This window comes from Leptosomus discolor, chromosome 3 (genome assembly GCF_034619465.1).
Source record: "Leptosomus discolor isolate bLepDis1 chromosome 3, bLepDis1.hap2, whole genome shotgun sequence".
NCBI lineage: Eukaryota > Metazoa > Chordata > Aves > Leptosomiformes > Leptosomidae > Leptosomus > Leptosomus discolor.
In genome coordinates, this window is record NC_141393.1 from 53,403,364 (window position 1) to 53,420,884 (window position 17,521).

The following is a 17,521-nucleotide window of genomic DNA, read 5'->3' on the forward strand; positions in this document are numbered from 1 at the left end:
TCCCGGCCCCGCCGCGTCCCGCCCCCTCCACCTGCCAGCAAGCCGCGTTCCCATTGGGCAGTGCGGGACCGTCCCGGCTGGGGCTTAAAGGCCCAGGCGCACCCGCCAAGGAGGCCTGGAAACGCGCGGAGGAACCACGAGTTCGAGTCCCGTCCCCGGCGGGTGGGACCAGCGGTGAAGGGGGCTGCTGGAAGCAGCCGAGATGAGGCACACGGCCCGGCTGGTACCTCCCTCCGCGGTTATACTCCATCCCCTCGCCCAGCAGGCTCGGTGAGGCCCCTTGCTCCCAAAGATAACGGCGGCAGGGAAGCGGGGTTGCCTGGCAGCTGCCTGCCCTAACGCTGGGCCAAAGCTGCAGCGTTACCCAGCCGCTCGGCTTACCAAAACCATCCCGGTGCGGGTTTCACCGCGCTCACTGTGGAGGAGATGTTGTCCCGGCCGTTTTTAAGATGCGGCTTGAAACGATCGCTCTCTCGGGGTGCCGTCAGTGGGGAGGGCAGGAGGCGGCGCGGGGGAGCTGTCAGCCGGGGTGCGAACGGGTGGAGATGGGGGGTGAACCCGTGGGAGGCAGGAATATGTGATGAAGACCTCAAGGCAAGGAAGCCTAGGGTATTTTCTATATATAGTCTATTTTCTCCTTCAGGCTCGTGTGCCCTAAAAGCCTAAAGAACTGCTTATAAAGGAGCGACATTCCCAAATGCTGGCTTCTTACACACACCCTCACTCAGCCAGGCTTTTTTTTTTTTTTCTCTAAAAGCCTCGATCACACTCGGTCCTTGCAGTTTTCCCCGGTGGCAGCGCACAGGCCAGCAGCCGGGGCAGGGGGAGGCGGGGGGTGGACGTGAGCGGGCGCAGCCCACCAGGCCGAGGCAGGGGAAGGCGGGGCAGGCCCCGGCCGGGTCCCGCTCAGCCGGCGATGCTCGCCGTGGCGCTCTGCCGCCGGCAGCTCTTTTCCTCCCTCCTCGGTCCCCATCGCTGCCGGCGCCCGCGGCTCTCGGCGAGCTGCAAACCGCTGCCGGCAGCAGGGAAGAAGGGCGGGCAACAGCTCTGAGCCCATTTTGCGGGCGAAACGGTGCCTTTCCCACAGGATGCTGCCCTGCCAACAAGCGCTGCCGTGATTTGGCAGCCGCTCGGACTCTGAACCTGCCTCTCTCCGCCCTGCATTGGCTGGGCGCGGCGGGTGCCGGCTGGGCCGCCCCGCAGGGGACACTGAGCCGGGCGGCAGCGGCGGGCTGACGGCTGCTGCTTTCGCCGGTGGGGATGAAGCTCTCCTGGCTGGGCGTGGACGTGTCCCGGGTGCTGCACTTGGCTGCCGTCTTCTGCCTGACCTGCGTGCTGCTGAAGGCCATCCAGCTGTACCACCGGCGGCGGGAGCTGCTCAGGGCGCTGGCCGACTTCCCCGGCCACCCGACCCACTGGTTCCTCGGCCACATCCATGAGGTAGGGTGAGAGCCCGGTCTGCACTGCCGGGGGAGAATGAGGGAGTGCGGGGAGAGGTTTCCTCGAGCAGCGGGGGCGGAGGGGGGTGGGGGGAATGCTGCTAGTGGGACTTGTCCTTGTGGTCCAGGAGAATTGCTTCTCCCAGTCCCCGGGGGAAGGGAAAGGTGAGCATAATTCTTCTCAGCCATACAAACCGCTTTCTCTTGCTCGCGGTGCCTAGAGGACTGCACACGTAGGCTGCTGCAGAATTGCACACTGGAAAGAGGTGGTAGCTGGATCACAAGTAAAGAAAACAGTAATATAACGTGGCGTAGGCAAGGTCATCCCGGGGTGTAACCCGGCGTTGGTGCTGGAGGCAGCAGAGCCACACTGCTCTGTCCTGGGGCAGGCTCTGCTGTCACCGCGCTGCTCCTGTGAAAGTCAGGGCATGGCTGCTGCAGCAGTCCCTGCAATGCTAAGCAGGTGCATGCTGCTCCCAATGTCTGGAAGCACCTTCTTTCCCTTGCCAGCTTGCATCGGCTTCACAGCTGGGTGAGCCTGACAGGGCATTGATCATTCCGAGTCATGTTTAAGCCACAAAACACATCTCAGCTATAGCATCCGGCACAGGGGCCACAGATCTTTTTTGAGGCTGCATTAAAACCATGATTGACTAAACCCGTGCACATAAGCAAGCCTTGTTCTGGGCAGTGGATGAATATTCCTTGAGGTATGCACTTGCCCACACAGCTCAGCCTGGCTGCCTTGGCAAACAGATTTCCAAAACTGGTCGGCAGCTTCGCAAAGGAGTAACTGAGCTGCCTGTTGTGAAAGGCATTTCCATACGTGCTAAAGGCTGCTTCAGATGGCCCTGACCTCTCCTGGGCTTTGCTGATGCCCTGGCCAAATCTGTGGCACATTAAATAACTGACAGCCTGAAAAGTAGCTGTGAAATCTGCAGGGGACCTCTTAGGGCTTGTCTCTGTGCTGTGGCAGCCCCAGTTTTGCTGCACTGGATGGGACAGGCAGTCTTTTGGCAATGTAAGCGTGAAGATGGGCCAGTTCCGGGCTTTGTTGTGCTGCCAGTTAGACTTTAAAACCGCAATTAAAGTGTGTTTGCCTGTTTGTCAGTTGTGACTATTTATCCTGGAACAGAATTTAACCATTTGTGCCAGTCGCTCGCCCCCATCATGGTTAGGTTGTTCACAACTTGACTTTTTCCTCTGACAGCATTTTTTGAAGAATCCCAGTTTTTCAAATTCAATCATTTGCTGATTGAATTCCCCAGAGCCCAACAGTTCATTGAGCCAGTGAGGAAACTGGCAATGCTGTGGGCACATGCTGAATACAAGTTTACATGCACCTTGGAGAAGGACCTGAGAGCTGTATTCAGGGAGACATTTCCTATTCTGTAATTAATTGCCGGTTTTGATACAAGTCAGTTTAGTGTCTCAAATATATTTGTCATGCTTTGGGTGGGTCTCCTGGGAATACATCACTCTGTTTTAAAGCATTCTTAGGTGTTAGTCTGCTTATCCAAATCACTCAGTAGAAATTACACTAAAGTATCAGGACAGGTTGTGTAGAGCTATTCAGTCTCACTGCAGCAGCACAACTTAGTTAAAACCCAGAGTACCAGCCCCGAGCTGGCCAAACTCAATTCACATGGCCACGGTTAGCGGGAAGCAGAGGAGAGCAGGGTTGCTGCCCCACAGGCACAGTGGGGCTGGCAGTCCCTCGGCAGCCCTTTGCCTGCATCTGTGCTGTGCAGGCAGCTGGTGAAGGGGAGCCAGCCTGGTTCTGACTGAGCATGGCGCAGCTTCATGCTCAGATTTCAACTCCTGCGTTTTCTGTTTCATTTGCTATCGGTGCATAGTCATTAAAAGCACCTTTAAGAGCCTCTTCCCAGATGCTTTTAGTGTTGGATCCATTTCAAAACTTGCATTTCAGCATGAGAGTAAGCTATTACCTTTCTTCCTTAGACCCAAGTGGAGGTTATACTTTTCTTTTCAAGCCCCCAGGGGAGAAAGAAGTAGAAGTGATGGTCTTTCATGCAAAGCCTGGAAGCTGGAGCCCTGGTTAAGAAGCAGGAGCTTTCTGTTCCTGTTCCTCCCCAGCCCATGGGATTTTACACCCTTTGCCTAGGGAGTGCTCGGCACAGCAAGTAGGCTTTACTCACCTTGGGTGTAACCTCTCCTCTCACATAAACCTATCCCACCTTCTGCCAGCTCAGGGATGGTTCTTGATAGCACAAACTGAGGCTGGTGCAAGGTTGGATGCAGAGGCTTCTAGCATTACGACTTCCGCCAGCGAGGCCTGCTGAGCATCTCCCAATTACTTCCATTTATGCTTTTTGTGGTTTCATGATGGAAGGAAGCACAAGCAGACATATCAAAGGGACTTTCATGTGTTCAAGTGCTACTCAGCCAAAGGCACTGTGCCAAGCCCCACTTCTGCTGGCATTGCTGAAGGGGTGGGTGCTAGGGAAGGCTGCCTCCTTTTACCCCAAAACTTGATCCCTGTAACCAGAGAAACTGACAGTTCTTTTTGATAAGTCCAAAATCTTGGACTTGAGCAAAAGAAATGGAATGATAACTTTCTCTCATAAATGATAACTGGATGTAGTTCATGTTTCAGCTGAACGCGAGAGACACACAGGATGTGCTGGAGGGACACCTCCAGCTCACAAGGAAGGGGGGTCAGCCTTGGCGCTTGGAGCCTGGCCATGCGCCCACACAGCCTGCACAGTCCCCTGGCAGAAGCTCCGCAGCTCCCGAGCATCCTCTCCAAGACAAGCCTGATTGTTTGAGTGCATGATTATTTGAGTATAAGCCGTCTCCTGGGTTGAGAAACACTAGCTGAACTAAAAGCTGAGCTGAGCTAACTGAGCACCAAAGCGATTGCACAAATATTCACTTGACTCAGTCAATAGGGTGACTTTGTGGCTGATTTCTGCACCAGTATGCAGCTGTAATTAAACTTCAAGCTTCAAGTCAAAAGCAGCAGCAGCTATGTCAGCCCTAGCTCACCAAAGTCCTTCCTCCTGCCTATTGTGAGAGAGTCACTTCTGTTCAAAGAAAAGAGAATTCTTACACAGTTTTGTCTTTTTTTTTTCTGTTTGTGACTTTGGATCTTTCCACCAATCTTGCCACTTATTCTTTGGCTATTGCCTGTTTAATATACAACAGCACTGTCCGTAAAAGCAGTAAACCACTGATCACTTTTGAAGAGTGAACCCACAAGTGCTGCCAGTATGTACACTGGTGCTCACGTTACTCCTCAGCATGCAGCTTCCAAGGACCAGAGATGAACCTTTCTGGGAGCATCAGCTCTTCATTGCCTATTAAATTCAATTTCTGGAAATCAATGAAATCTTAATCTAACATTATTGACCAGTGTCCCCTCCTCTGTATACTCCATGGTGACTGTGGACTCATTCTGTTGAATTTTACCTGGACACTGGCCTTCTCCACCTAAATGGCTGGAGGAAGCTGTGGCCCAGGTTTCCCGGTCAGGAGGCATTGTTGCAGCAGGGCAGAGGCAGCAGCGATGCTGTTGACTGCCCTAAAAGTGCTGCTGTATTTTCTAGCAAATACAGGGTGCTAATTCCTCAGCCATGCACAAGTGAGAACATATTTGCACTCCACAAAATGCAGATGCTGTCTGGAGCAAATCTGAGTTTTCTTTGGGGTAGCCATGGAAAAAACCCCAGATAACTTATGTGCACTGATAGGCACCACCACTGTCCTTAGGGATGTTCTGCAAACCTGGAGGGACACTTTGTTTGCCATTACCTGGTTTTGTGATACAGAAAGACCTTGAGCTTTTTAAGACAGTGGTTTGGGAGATTATTTTTTCTTCTGAATCTAAGTATTCTTTGTCTTTTTACTTCCCCACAACTACAGTTTCACAAGGAGGAAGAGGTGCTGGACAAGGTGGAAATCTGGGCCCGGAAGTACCCATGCGCTCACCCTTTCTGGTTCGGGAGTTTCTCAGCATTCCTGGTTGTCACCGATCCTGACTATGCCAAGGCTCTGTTGGCCAGAGGAGGTGAGAATATGATGCCTTCAGCTGTACATCAGCAACCATAGCCTGCAGATTTCCCATGCCAGCCTAAAAATTCACAGCAAGGCAGGGTTTTGTAGAGAGGTTGTCTTGCAGAAACTATCTAAAGGCATGGAGAGATACCTCTCATTCGTGCCATGCACTCAGTGCTTCAGGCACAGGGCTGCAGGGGTGACATGGGCCCCTCCAAATCTGGCAAATCAAACTTCCTCAAGTGCTCCTTGAAAAGTTATCTTCTCAGTGCTGACCCCAGCAAGAAGACAGCTGGAAGCTTCTTTCTCAGCTCAGACCCCTGTCTCCTGCTGTGGAGCTGTATCTCTAGTGCATGCAGAGAGAAAGGTGCTAAACAGTGCTCTCTGGGAGGGTTAATCATTTGTCACAGCACAGATTTTAGACTGCCAGTATTCTTGTTTATTCCAGTCTGGGCATCTACTTTTATACGTGTCTTGCAGCTGGGCCAAACGGTGTTGTTTTGTTGTGAAATACTGATGAATTGTGCAGGGATGCCACTGATTCTACTTCATACCCAGCCAAAAGAGAGAGCCCAGAGGGAGTTTTCAGGTGCAAACTGGTGGGTTGATGCTACTGAAACATTTATAATTTTATTTTTTCTTTCTTGATGATTTTTTTACAGATCCCAAGGATAACATGAGCTATAAACACCTTGTCCCATGGATTGGTATGTATTGCCAGGGCTTTGCCTACCAGGAATGATACTGAAGTTAGCCAAGAACATGCTATAAATAAACAGCATTGTGCATGTTCCTTGATGCAGTTATAGCTAAAAGCTTCCTGAAATTATTACATTTATTGAAAAAGGTACTAAATAATGCTATTTTTTGTGATTCAAGGAAAGTTCAGACATAGTCAAATGTAGAAATGATAACCACGTACACATCCATAGATAGCAAAGGGTGGTGATGGGAGAAGCTCAGATTCAGTGAAGGACTGGTAAAAAATGCATCTGCTGATCTGAACTTCTCAGCTCCAGCAGTGTTGCTGTTTCTTTTTGGAGGCAGCTCCATGCTGTTTTGGTGAGCAGGACTCATCTCAGCCCTGGAACCACTGGAGCTGACAGCAACATTTGGAAAAACTCTCTTGTAGCAGTTCAGACAGCAGATTTAATCATGCTTCTTGCAGGTGGAGGCTATGTCTGCAGGCAGGTGAAAGCCGCCTGCTTGTGACTAGCAAAACATGCCTTGACTGTGTTTCCCCAGGGAACGGGTTGCTGATCTTACATGGGCCAAAATGGCATCAACATCGAAAACTCCTGACTCCAGGGTTTCATTATGATGTCTTGAAACCGTACGTCACCCTGATGGCAGAGTCTACTAACGTGATGCTGGTAGGACTCATATCTGATGCTCCTCTCTCTGCCCTGTTTTCTTTTCCCTTATCCTCACTGTGTAGTAGGTAAATGCTGGAGCAGGGTTTTCTTGCAGTGCCCTTACTCACAACCTGGTAATTGTAAGGACAGGCTGTAGTGGTCAAGGTTTCTGAGCCACCACAAATCCCTGCGCGTGGGCTGGAAGAAACGAGCAGGTTGAGCCTTCCTGTGGGGACTTTGCCTCTGGTACTGCTTTGGGCTTTGTGGCTGACTTGAGGATTAGTGTTACTGCCATCCCCAAATTGTGCATAATCTCAATCCCAACTGCAATTTCTTATAGGGTGTTTTTTTAATGAAGAATTGAAGTAAATAAAGGTTCATAATAAATCCCAAAAATACAAAGATTGGACCAGAGCTGTACTGTGACCTAAGGTTAAAGGGTAGCATTTGCTGCCAACATACCCAGGACTGGATTGCAATCACTGTCTTGCCTAATACACAGTGAAACTGCACTGTCTTTCCATCCATCGGTGCTGGGCATGCTGGAAACCAGTGTGAATTACAGCTGAAGAGCACCAGGCTTTGTGCACATGGACCGGCAGGAGTCTGGGTGCCAGATCTATTCCTTCTCCTTTGCCTCCTTCCATCCAGCCTCCCCAGCAGCTCCACATGGATCCTGGCTGTCCTTCCTCCCAATGGCTGAGGGAGCAGGCAGGAGCTGGGGGCTGGAGAGCCAGGAGAGCTTTTGCAATGCATAATAGGGCCTGGCAGTTTATAATTCCTTGCAGGTAGTGCAAAGTGCCTATTGTGGGAGCCTATGCCACCAGGTGGCAATCGTTGTATGTGCTAAGGACACAAGTCTGTCCTTATAAGCCCTCTTCCTCAGACTGGTTTCATGCTGTGGGAGCTCAGACGTGACTGTGCTCCTCCATCTCCTCCCTTTCTCAGCTTTTGAGTCTGCTGGTTCCTTACAGCCATGAAAGGACAAAGGGTTCAACATCCTTTCATGGCTTCCAGGCAAGAGAGACACTATTTGTAGTTTCTTTAGGGATCCCCTATGGGAACAGTTGAGACAAAGCTCCTATATGCTGGTAAAACAGTGTGAGAGAGATCGTGAGATGGAAGCTTGCATCTTAGACATCAAAGGCACCGAAGTCATATGTGCTTGTGAGACACAGGCAAAAAGCACAGACTCTGTGGAGCCCAATGCCAACATATGCTGCTATTGTGAGGGAAACACACTGCACCCTAAAAAATACTTTGGTAACATGCCCCCTCACCCAGCAGTACACACACCCTGGGCTTCTCCAGGGCGTCTTTCCCCCAGGGTAGGGTGTACCAGGGCTCACCACTGCCAGGATTCGAGAGTAGCAGCTGCCTGAGGGAAATCTTGTATTAATTGTCCTGCTCTTGGCTTCCCTCCTCTGGGGTTTTGACAGCAACTAAGAGATCCTCTTCTTTTTGCCATTTCTCTGGGACGTATCCCTAGCTGAGCACTCATTAACCAGAAGGTGAATTCAGATCATACAGAACTGTCCCTTGCCTTCTCATTTCTGTATCCTTTGTGCCCCAGGATAAATGGGAGCAGCTGATCACAGATGGGAAATCAGTGGAGCTCTTTGAGCATGTCAGCTTGATGACTCTCGATAGCATCATGAAATGTGCCTTTGGTTGTCACAGCAACTGCCAGACCAACAGGTCAGTGCTGGCTGCCCCAAACTCTGGCAGAAAGTTTGCAGCTCTGAAGGGAAGTGGACAAATTGCTTGTCATGATGCTCCCAAATTTACAACCTTTACCATTCCTCTCTAACCAGGAAAAACACCTACATCCAGGCTGTCTATGACCTATGCCACATGGTGCACCAGCGCCTTCGCATCTTCCCCTACCACAATGACATCATTTACTGGCTCAGCCCCCATGGGTATCGGTTCAGGAAAGTCTGCCAGCTCGCTCATGACCACACAGGTATTCCCTGCCTTCATCCTGTCCCAAAGCTTTCAAGCAGGTTGGGTGATGGGTGACCAGAGGCGGTTGAGTTACCTCCTTGCCCGTGCAGTGATCCTGCCCAGACTCTTGGAGTCAGGATCCAGGCAGAGCATCAGCTTGCCGCGTGGTCTGATCTAGGCATGAAGCAAGGGGGTTAATAATCCAAGCTCCTGGATTATTAAACTGGACTAACAGAGGAGTTCCCCTCTGGAAACACTCCTGTTAAATGATGAGAGACTGGTGAGACAAGGGATGGGTGCTGCAGGCAACACCAACACAAGGGGTGATTTTCCTTTTCAGCCCTGGCGTGATTTTTGTGCAGGAGGGGTGGGTAAAATAGGCTGAGGAGTCTGTGGTGGACAAAGAAGTTTGCAGAAAAGAATGGCAATGTACATGGCATTTGTTGCCGTGCTGCCGAAAAAGCCAAACTGCCTGGGATGCAGAAGCACACATGAAATGCATCATGAACTGAGAGGTGGTCAGTCTCCATCAGTGAGCTTTGCACTAGCAGGACAATTTTGCGGCTCAGTGTCTCCTGCCCTTGCTGAACCCTTAACTTTTTCTTCCTCAGACAAAGTGATCCATGAGCGAAAAGAGTCTCTTAAAGATGAACGGGAATTTGAAAAGATCCAGAAGAAGAGACATTTGGACTTCCTGGACATTCTGCTGTGTGCCAAAGTGAGAAGTGAGGAATGATGTTGGTGGTCTCTGTTGGGGAAAACAACATGCAGAGGGATTTCATAGTCTTGCTGGGGGGGAAAAAAGGGATTTATAAGGAAAGGGGAAGTAGCCCTGAATTAAGTCTAAACAGAGAGTGATTTTGTTTATATGTATCCCAGGGGCATCACCACTTCCCTTTGCAATAGCTGAAGGAATAGAACATCCTTTCTTGGGATATTATATATTTTTATTTATACATATATATATATATGGGCCACTATAATAAATACTTTTTATTTTTATATATGTGGGTGTGTATACGTGTATATATATATGTATATAAGGGCTACTGAAAGTGTCTCTGGGCTGTTAGGACGAGAACGGAGCTGGACTGTCCGATGAGGACCTGCGTGCCGAGGTGGACACGTTCATGTTTGAGGGCCACGACACAACAGCCAGTGGTATTTCCTGGCTCTTGTACTGCCTGGCATCACAGCCGGAGCACCAGGCACGGTGCCGGGAGGAGATCCAGGGGATCCTGGGGGACAGGGAGACACTTCAGTGGTAAGGTTGCACATTTCCTCAGCTGGTAAATTTTTTTCCCATGGCTGGTATTTCTGAGTGAGCAATGTCTTCAAGGCTCAAAAGCTGGAGGGCTAAAGGACTAGTTTGTACGATTGCTGCATGCACAGGGACTACACAGGATGGAGCAGATACTGCATCCTTCAGCTAAACCTGCCTCTCTGCCCTTCAGGGCTTCAGGGCTCCAATTGCCAGGGCAGACACAAGAAAAAACCATCCCAGACTGGGAGGGACATGCTGGAGGCCATGGCAAGGCCTGGGCCACTGACATTTCCCTTTGCTCTCTCCTGTTTTCTCGCCTCAGGACATTGGTAGTCACAGCTTTTCATCCTTCACTGTCACTTTGCGCTTGAACTTGTTCAGAAGTTGTTAAGGTTGTTCAGAGGTGTTCTGGGGTCCCCAGCTTGCAGCAGCACATGGTTGGACACTGTGGGTCCCTCCATACACCCCATCTTTTGCAAGTGGGTCTGCCAAGGGGACTGATGGCCGTGGAGCAAGGGGCCTCCTGGCACAGGGCAGTAGGGGGAGCATGGGGCTCAGCCTGCCTCTGTCCTGGCAGGGAGGACCTGGGCAAGATGACTTACAGCACCATGTGTATTAAGGAGAGCCTTCGCCTTTACCCACCAGTGCCTGGTGTGTCTCGGCAGCTCAGCAAACCCATCACCTTCCACGATGGACGCACCTTGCCAGAAGGTCTGTAAATCCCATTCCCGCTTCACAAAACTGTGCTTTTGGACGTCTTGCTGCCTGCCATAGAGCAAAGGAGGCAGCCTTATGTCTGTGACCTGCTCCTCGCCAGCACAGACATTCAGAAAGGACTGTGTTGGTATCCCATTGATAGACTGAGGTCTGGACTGGATAGTGGCATCCCTGTGACATCCTTCCTGCCACCATTACTATAGGGCAGCCGTGCCTTTGCCAAAAGCCCCTTGTCATCCTGGCCAAGCACAAGCTCATGGTTCACCCATTTTGTCAAGCTACAGGTGCAGGGGGGTGGGGACTGGTCCCGTCCTGACTTGTGGCATGGGAATTGCTGTGCACTGCTCTATTCCTTCTCTGATTTGGCACACAAGCAAGCAGTGTCAGGGTGGGAACGATGTGCCTACAGTGCCAGTGCCTTCCTCATTTCCACCTTTTGCCTGCTTACAACTAAACAGGTGGAAAATGTTTAGTTTTCTCTGAAGCCAGTGGCAGAACCTCATTGGTTTCCAGTTGACAGATAAGACCGTGATGATTTAGACAGACCTTTGTGTGACCACACTGCAACCTTCCCTTTAGTTTCTTTGTCACTGAGCCTTTTTCTCCTCCTCAATTGCATTACAGGCAGCATCGCTGCGATAAGCATTTATCTCATTCACAGAAACCCTGCAGTATGGAAAGACCCTTCGGTGAGTTTCCTTTTGCCCTTCTGATAATTTTTTCCCTTTGTACTGTGCCTCTTCCGATGTCCCCTTCACCTGTTAGCAGGAGAGCAGAGCCCCCACTTGCTCCTGAACACCTTTGCCTGTGGGAATTGTGCTGAGAAGTGACCGCCTTCCGTTAGTCTCGGCCAGCTGCAGCACAGGGTGGTCAGACAGCAGTGTTGGGACTGGGTGCTGCCCAAACAGCAAGACAAAGCGCTCCAAAGAGCTTGGTGTATTAACAGGCAAAAAGGTGATTTTTACTCAGACCTAAAGGTGGAGAATTGAATCCCAACTCCCTGGTTTTCATGATGTCTATGTCTGGTTTATCTGGGAAACACCACTGCCAAGCTCAGTGGAGAAAGCAAGGGAGTCTGGTGTATGAGTTTCAGTCCATCTCAAAATGAATTCTCTCTCCAATGGGGTTATTCAGAAACTATGGGGTGTCATGTTTTTGAAGATGCTGGTCAGTACTGTGTTCCTTAAATAATCACTTTTTCTTGCTGCATATTCTTTGTTTCCAGGTGTTTGACCCTTTGCGGTTTTCCCCAGAGAACCTCTCTGGCAGGCACTCTCATGCCTTTCTGCCTTTTTCTGCTGGAATGAGGTAAAGTGTACTGAACGCTGAAGGAGTAGTGGGGAGAGAAAACATGCATCCCTGGAAACTGCTCAGCCCGAGAAGTGTGCACTGCTGTTATAATTGCTATGGGGGAAGCACTCACAAAGTGCTTTCAGAGACTGCTGCCTGAAGTCTTGGCCCTGCAGCGTTAAACAGTTCACAAGTGCATAACAAGTGTTTGTGCCACAGCGGGGTTCTGATACCAGCAGGCAAAATGGGAAGGAAACATCACTGGGCCCCTCCTGGGTACAGGAAACTGGGCCCCAACACTGTGGAGCATCCTTCCAGCATCATGCAGGGGAGCCTGCAGCATCCTGGGCTCACCTGCTTCCCTCCTGTCTTTGATGCAGAGACCCCACCCCACCCCCCTGCCCTTTGGTTCCACCTTCTCCCCTGCTCCCAATATTTCCCTTTGCCCTGTGCTTACCCCACCAATGCAAACACATTGCAGACCCTTCTGCTTGGACACCTACCACCTCAGCTCTGCTGGCCTCTCCTTTGGCTTCCCCATCTACCCTTCCTCTCTGTACTCATTGAACACACATCCAGGAGCTCCCAAAGCTCCCTCAGATTCCTCCTGCTCAGCCCGTGCCCCTGCTTTTGCTACCCAAAATGCTGCCTCGGCCGCCCAGAGCTGCAGAGGGGAAGGGTTGTGTGAGAGGGCTGGGATCCAGCCACAGGGTTTGCTGTGCACAGCACTGAGACGAAGTGGCTGAGCTGCTCTGTTTTACCCCAGGAACTGCATCGGGCAGCAGTTTGCCATGAATGAGATGAAGGTGGCGCTGGCCCTGACCCTGCTCCGCTTTGAGCTCTTGCCTGACCCTGCCAAGCCTCCCAGCAAGATACCTCAGATCATCCTTCGCTCCATGAATGGGATTCACCTGTATGTAAAAAAAATCCACTGATGCTGGAAAATGTCCTACCTTTGCCAAAGGGAGGGACCAAGCAGATGACAGGGCAAAAGGTGCAGGGCAGGATTTGGGAACGAGGATTCCTGGTTTCTGTGCTTCTTCCACCAGCTGAAAGCCCTTTTCAGCCTGGGCCCAGGTAGCCTGGATGGCATTGCACAGACCCTTTGCCATCTGCTTCATGAGCATTGATCTCTGAGCAGCCGGGCATGGCCATGCCTCTTTGCTGGCTGTCCCCTTGCCCTGCCAAGTGCTGGCCTGGCCTAGGAACATCTGCAGGTCCCACCAGCTTCCTCCTTAGCAAATCCTGCCTTCGCAGTCATGTCCTGGCCCAATTCATGACCATTCCCAGCCCTGCACAATCCTTCACGCCTTCCTCAGTGCCTAGAGGTCAGCCCTCCCCTCCTGCAGCAGGGACAGCCCATGGCAGACCTCTGTCTCTTGTCTCACACTCAATGTGTCTCTGTTTTGTTGAAAGCACTGATTCCAGTTTGGGCTCTGAAATTCTGCCTAAACTGCAAAACAGTCTGTAATTTTTGTGTTAATAAACCAATAATTATTCCTGTAACAGCAGCTGCATCGTTTTTATTGCTGATGCTTGCCTGCTTCGTCACAAATATGGTGTAAAACCCCTTTAGCAATGGGACATGGAGAGGAAACCCATAAGCAGCACAAGACAACACTAGGGTCATCTGGCTGGGCCCCTGCCAATACAGCATCTCCTTCCATGGACAACCCCTTAACAGGGGTCCAACATGCAATCTTCATTTAAAGCTGCAAGGGAGGAGTTCTAATAGCTAGAAAGCATTTTTTCCTTTTTTTTTTTTTTTAATTTTCCTGAGCTGGTAAAGTTATGAGAGTTGTATGCTTAAGGTATACTAGAGGATATTAGCAACCTGTCCTCTACCTTATTGGGGTAGAAAGTGTCAAATTGGGAAATCCCAAATGCTGCTGTTGCAGTTAGTGTCGCGGTGATGTCGACTGTAGTTCCAGCATTGTGAGCAGGCCGCTGTGCAGTAAGGCGGCAGCTGACTTCATACATTCTTATCTGCAGAGATAAGGCAGATAGAAAGCAGTGAGAGAAACAGGAGGACCTTTTTGTGGGATGCACTGTGTTACACTATCAACACTGTGAGCTCGGTCTCTGGTGAGCTCCAGTAGTGGAAGGTTATATCAAACGTAAGGTTTTGTCCAATTTCAATTTTAATTACACAAAAGGTGCCCATAATAAATAATAGAGATAATACAAATAACTTGTGCCATATTTCACTCTGAGCATATTACCAACCCACTGCAAACATCACACCAAAGGTGTCCTCAGAACAGCTACAATTGAGAAGCTGTGAAAACCAGGCCAGCATATTGTACCAATAGGGTTGCCCATGCACTTCCTCTGCCACATCACCTGTATCTCCTCTAACCACAGCTGTATCCGCAGCTACCACCAAGCCCCCCCAAAACCCCTCCTCTGTCCTTTCCACTTACCTCTGTGCCAGCACATCCAGTCACCATCGATAAAACCTGCCTGCCATGGTGTCTTCACTTAGCCAAGCAACCTCAAGAAGACACATCTATCAGCCAGCTTCGCCTTCCATCTCCATACCTCACGGTGCACCAGGCACCCAAGCCACAGATTAGTTCCTCCTATGAGCAAAACCCCTGGCTTGCCCTAAAGCAACTGCTATGATTCCGTAATATCCCATTTCAGAAGAAATGGTAAGAGAAATCACCTGTCTGCACTGGTAACATGAAGGACAAAATTGCATCATCCAGCTTCACCCTGAATTCAGTTACAACTTTGAGTACACAAAAAAATACCAAAAGTTTCCCACTGTGCAATGGATTTACATCCATAGGTCACAAGGAGAAAAACTTGGGTCACTCCATATCCTGGAATAAGTTAAAGGAAAGCAATGATTTATCTCCTCATGATGAGGCTTTGGTCCAGGAGGAAAGCAGTAAACGCACCTGGCTCAAAGTTGCTCAGTCAGAGCCTCTAGTGATACAGCAAGTAATAAGCTGATTAAAAGCCAATTTCCTCTGTTATGTTCAATTGTGTTTCAAGGTCACTGGGTAAAAGCTCATTGGGTAACAGCTGCAAACTCACCTCACCTCAGTTATGAAACTAGGACTGTTCCAGCTACAGCAGCTGAGGAGCTACATATCAGCAGTGATGCCAATACTCCCATGCAAACCCACAGTTGTCCTTGCACACTGAACAGACCCCGTGTGGTGGAGGTCAGCATAGCAGAGCCATGCAGAGACCTGTCACAGCCGCAGCAGGAGTGGTGTGCATGAAGCACAAATGGAAATGGCTGTGTATGAAAGCACCAGAAGGAATGACATAAAGCAAAGATTGCAAAGATAGCCCTTCTCAATGACCAAGGACACAAGTGACAGTGGTAAAACTGGCGAATGCTGAGGAAAGCATTGTTTATGTCAAGGCAGGTGGCCCTTGTGCCAAGAAGGCAACAGTGCAGTTGACTCACCAGCAGAAGACCTGTACTCTGATGGCAGGAGGGTGGAGCAAGGTTGCATTACCTTGTACCTGCCATTCCTCTCCCTGCCTTTAATGAACTGTAACCCCTTAACTTACCATTTCAAGTGAGGCCGGAGCTATAGATTGTCACCCAGTGAGCTGAGACAGTACAGAACCTCTGGGAAAGATGAGGTGTTACTCAAGCCCCTTTCCTCTCTCCTCCTATGCTGAGACCTGAAGCAGTTTGTCATCAGACTACTACAGCCAGAGACTGAATGAACAAAACTGGCCTCAAATGAAGCCAACCCTGGGCCGTGACCCACCACAAACTTCTTTGCTTCTTATGCCCACAGAAAATGTACCCATGGGAACTATTTTGCAGGGCCATGGAAATGCACAGACATCCCACCAGTGGGAACAGGAGCAAATTACAAATGCAATTCAAAATTCACATTTAGAGTTTGCCAAGGACAGAGGATTTAAAGCTAAAGAGAGGCTTAGTGGCACCAAGTACCTGGATTCAGCACCTGAGTTTGATGTGCAGGGCTGTGCAGAGCACAAGCCGACTAGGTGAGAGGACAACCCTTCACTGTTATCATCACTTTGAGAAAGCAGCAGGAGCTGTCAGCAGAGCTGGAAACATCCCCCAGCTTCATCCCTCCTCCATGCACCTTCACAAGTCCATCCTGCTTATTGAGAGCACTACGGCTGCCTGGAAAGGGGTTGCAGGAAGACCTGCTATTTTCTAAGCAAAAGTCTTGAAAATCTGTGATATTGAACTGTTTTTTTTTTTAAAAAAAAAAGAATAATTAAAAATAAATAATAACTAAATAATAATAATTTAAAAAATAAAGCTTACAGCAGCTTCTCATGGAAGAGCATGAATGAAGCTTGGAAAAGTGGGGAGCTCAGGGGCCAGCTTGAGCCATTGGGGTTACCCCACTTCCCTTATCTGGTCAGGGAGGGTCAGCAGGGATTTCAGAATATAGGAGATTATTTTATATGCCATACTGTCTGGCAAAAAAGTACATTAAAAAACCAAAATGCCAGGCCAGACTTCAGGCTAGTCCACTTACTATTTCCTAAGCTCAAAAGCAGAAGGCATTCAAAAGGCCAGTTCTCTTTTAATACTTCTTGTTCCTTTGAAAACCAGGACTTTTTGGATGCAAAGTGTCCCAGGAAGAAAAATATTTTCTTAAGAAAAAAAATCAGGAACTTTTGAACCTCATATTATAATCTGAAAGATGATGCTACTCCCTTCCTTGGTAATGAATGCCACCAAAAGAACAAATTTGAATAATGAGAGATATTTTGAAAATACACTTAAGCTTATGTGTAAAGGCAGTCCTTGTCATATAGCAGCTCAATCAGCATACAGTATTAGTGGTTGCCCTCATTTATCTACATAAGAATCAGGACTCTAGAAACTAAAATGAAAATAAGGTTTCTTAGCTTTTCCACATGCTTTTTTGTCTATTCCCTGCCCTTCAGCAGTATTTGCTTTCCACCTATGCCAGGAAAACTGAATCCCACTTCAACTTATTTTCGCTTCTGAGTTAATCCATTTCAGCCTGAGCCAGCTCCTCTCAAAGAAGCAGGAATGTCAGCACGATGGTATGGCACCTTCTCTGCAGGGGATGCTCACTGCAGCTGCAGCCTCTGCGCCAGCGCAGCCCAGGCAAATGCCCATGCGCTCCAGTTGCTTGTCCGCTCTTCAGACGCGAGGTACAGCTCTCGAGCTGAAATTGGAGATAGGCCTACAATAGAGAGAGACAGAGTATGCTTATTAAATGTAAAATGTTAGAAAACTATGAGGTGCCACAAGCTCTTTGGAGGACAGTATTAGGATACAAAATTATCTTGATAATATGAAAAAATGCAGAAGTAAATGAGCTGTGAGTCCATAAGCACAAGCACAAAGAGCAAGAGCAGGCACAGCCATTGCACAAAACCAAGAGCAGAAACAACTGGTAGGCAGCAATCTCTCTAAAAGGTATTTTGCAGATACAGAGAGGCTGATCAAGGTCGTACGAATCAATAATATGCTGCTGTTGTAAGCAAAGCAAACATCATAC

General features: G+C 49.3%; 1 protein-coding gene across 1 annotated transcript; it reads left to right on the top strand.

Annotated features, from left to right (window-relative positions):
* Window positions 1–1,260: 1,260 nt before the first annotated feature.
* LOC104348496 (cytochrome P450 4B1) lies at window positions 1,261–13,529 on the top strand. Its single transcript, XM_009953797.2, has 12 exons — window positions 1,261–1,440; window positions 5,325–5,469; window positions 6,119–6,163; window positions 6,702–6,829; window positions 8,385–8,509; window positions 8,626–8,777; window positions 9,370–9,476; window positions 9,832–10,022; window positions 10,600–10,733; window positions 11,364–11,428; window positions 11,965–12,047; window positions 12,796–13,529. Exons 1-12 carry the CDS (start codon window positions 1,261–1,263, stop codon window positions 12,962–12,964), a joined length of 1,524 nt encoding a protein of 507 aa, XP_009952099.2. The 3' UTR covers window positions 12,965–13,529.
* The last annotated feature ends 3,992 nt before the right edge of the window (window positions 13,530–17,521 follow it).

What these genes read in the sequence shown, in the direction of transcription:
- LOC104348496 (XM_009953797.2), top strand. Translation starts at nt 1,261, where the DNA reads ATGAAGCTCTCCTGGCTGGGCGTGGACGTGTCCCGGGTGCTGCACTTG. An exon ending in GCTCGCTCATGACCACACAG is followed by an intron (nt 8,778 to 9,369) that starts GTATTCCCTGCC and finishes TTTCTTCCTCAG; the next exon opens with ACAAAGTGATCCATGAGCGA. An exon ending in TGGACGCACCTTGCCAGAAG is followed by an intron (nt 10,734 to 11,363) that starts GTCTGTAAATCC and finishes ATTGCATTACAG; the next exon opens with GCAGCATCGCTGCGATAAGC.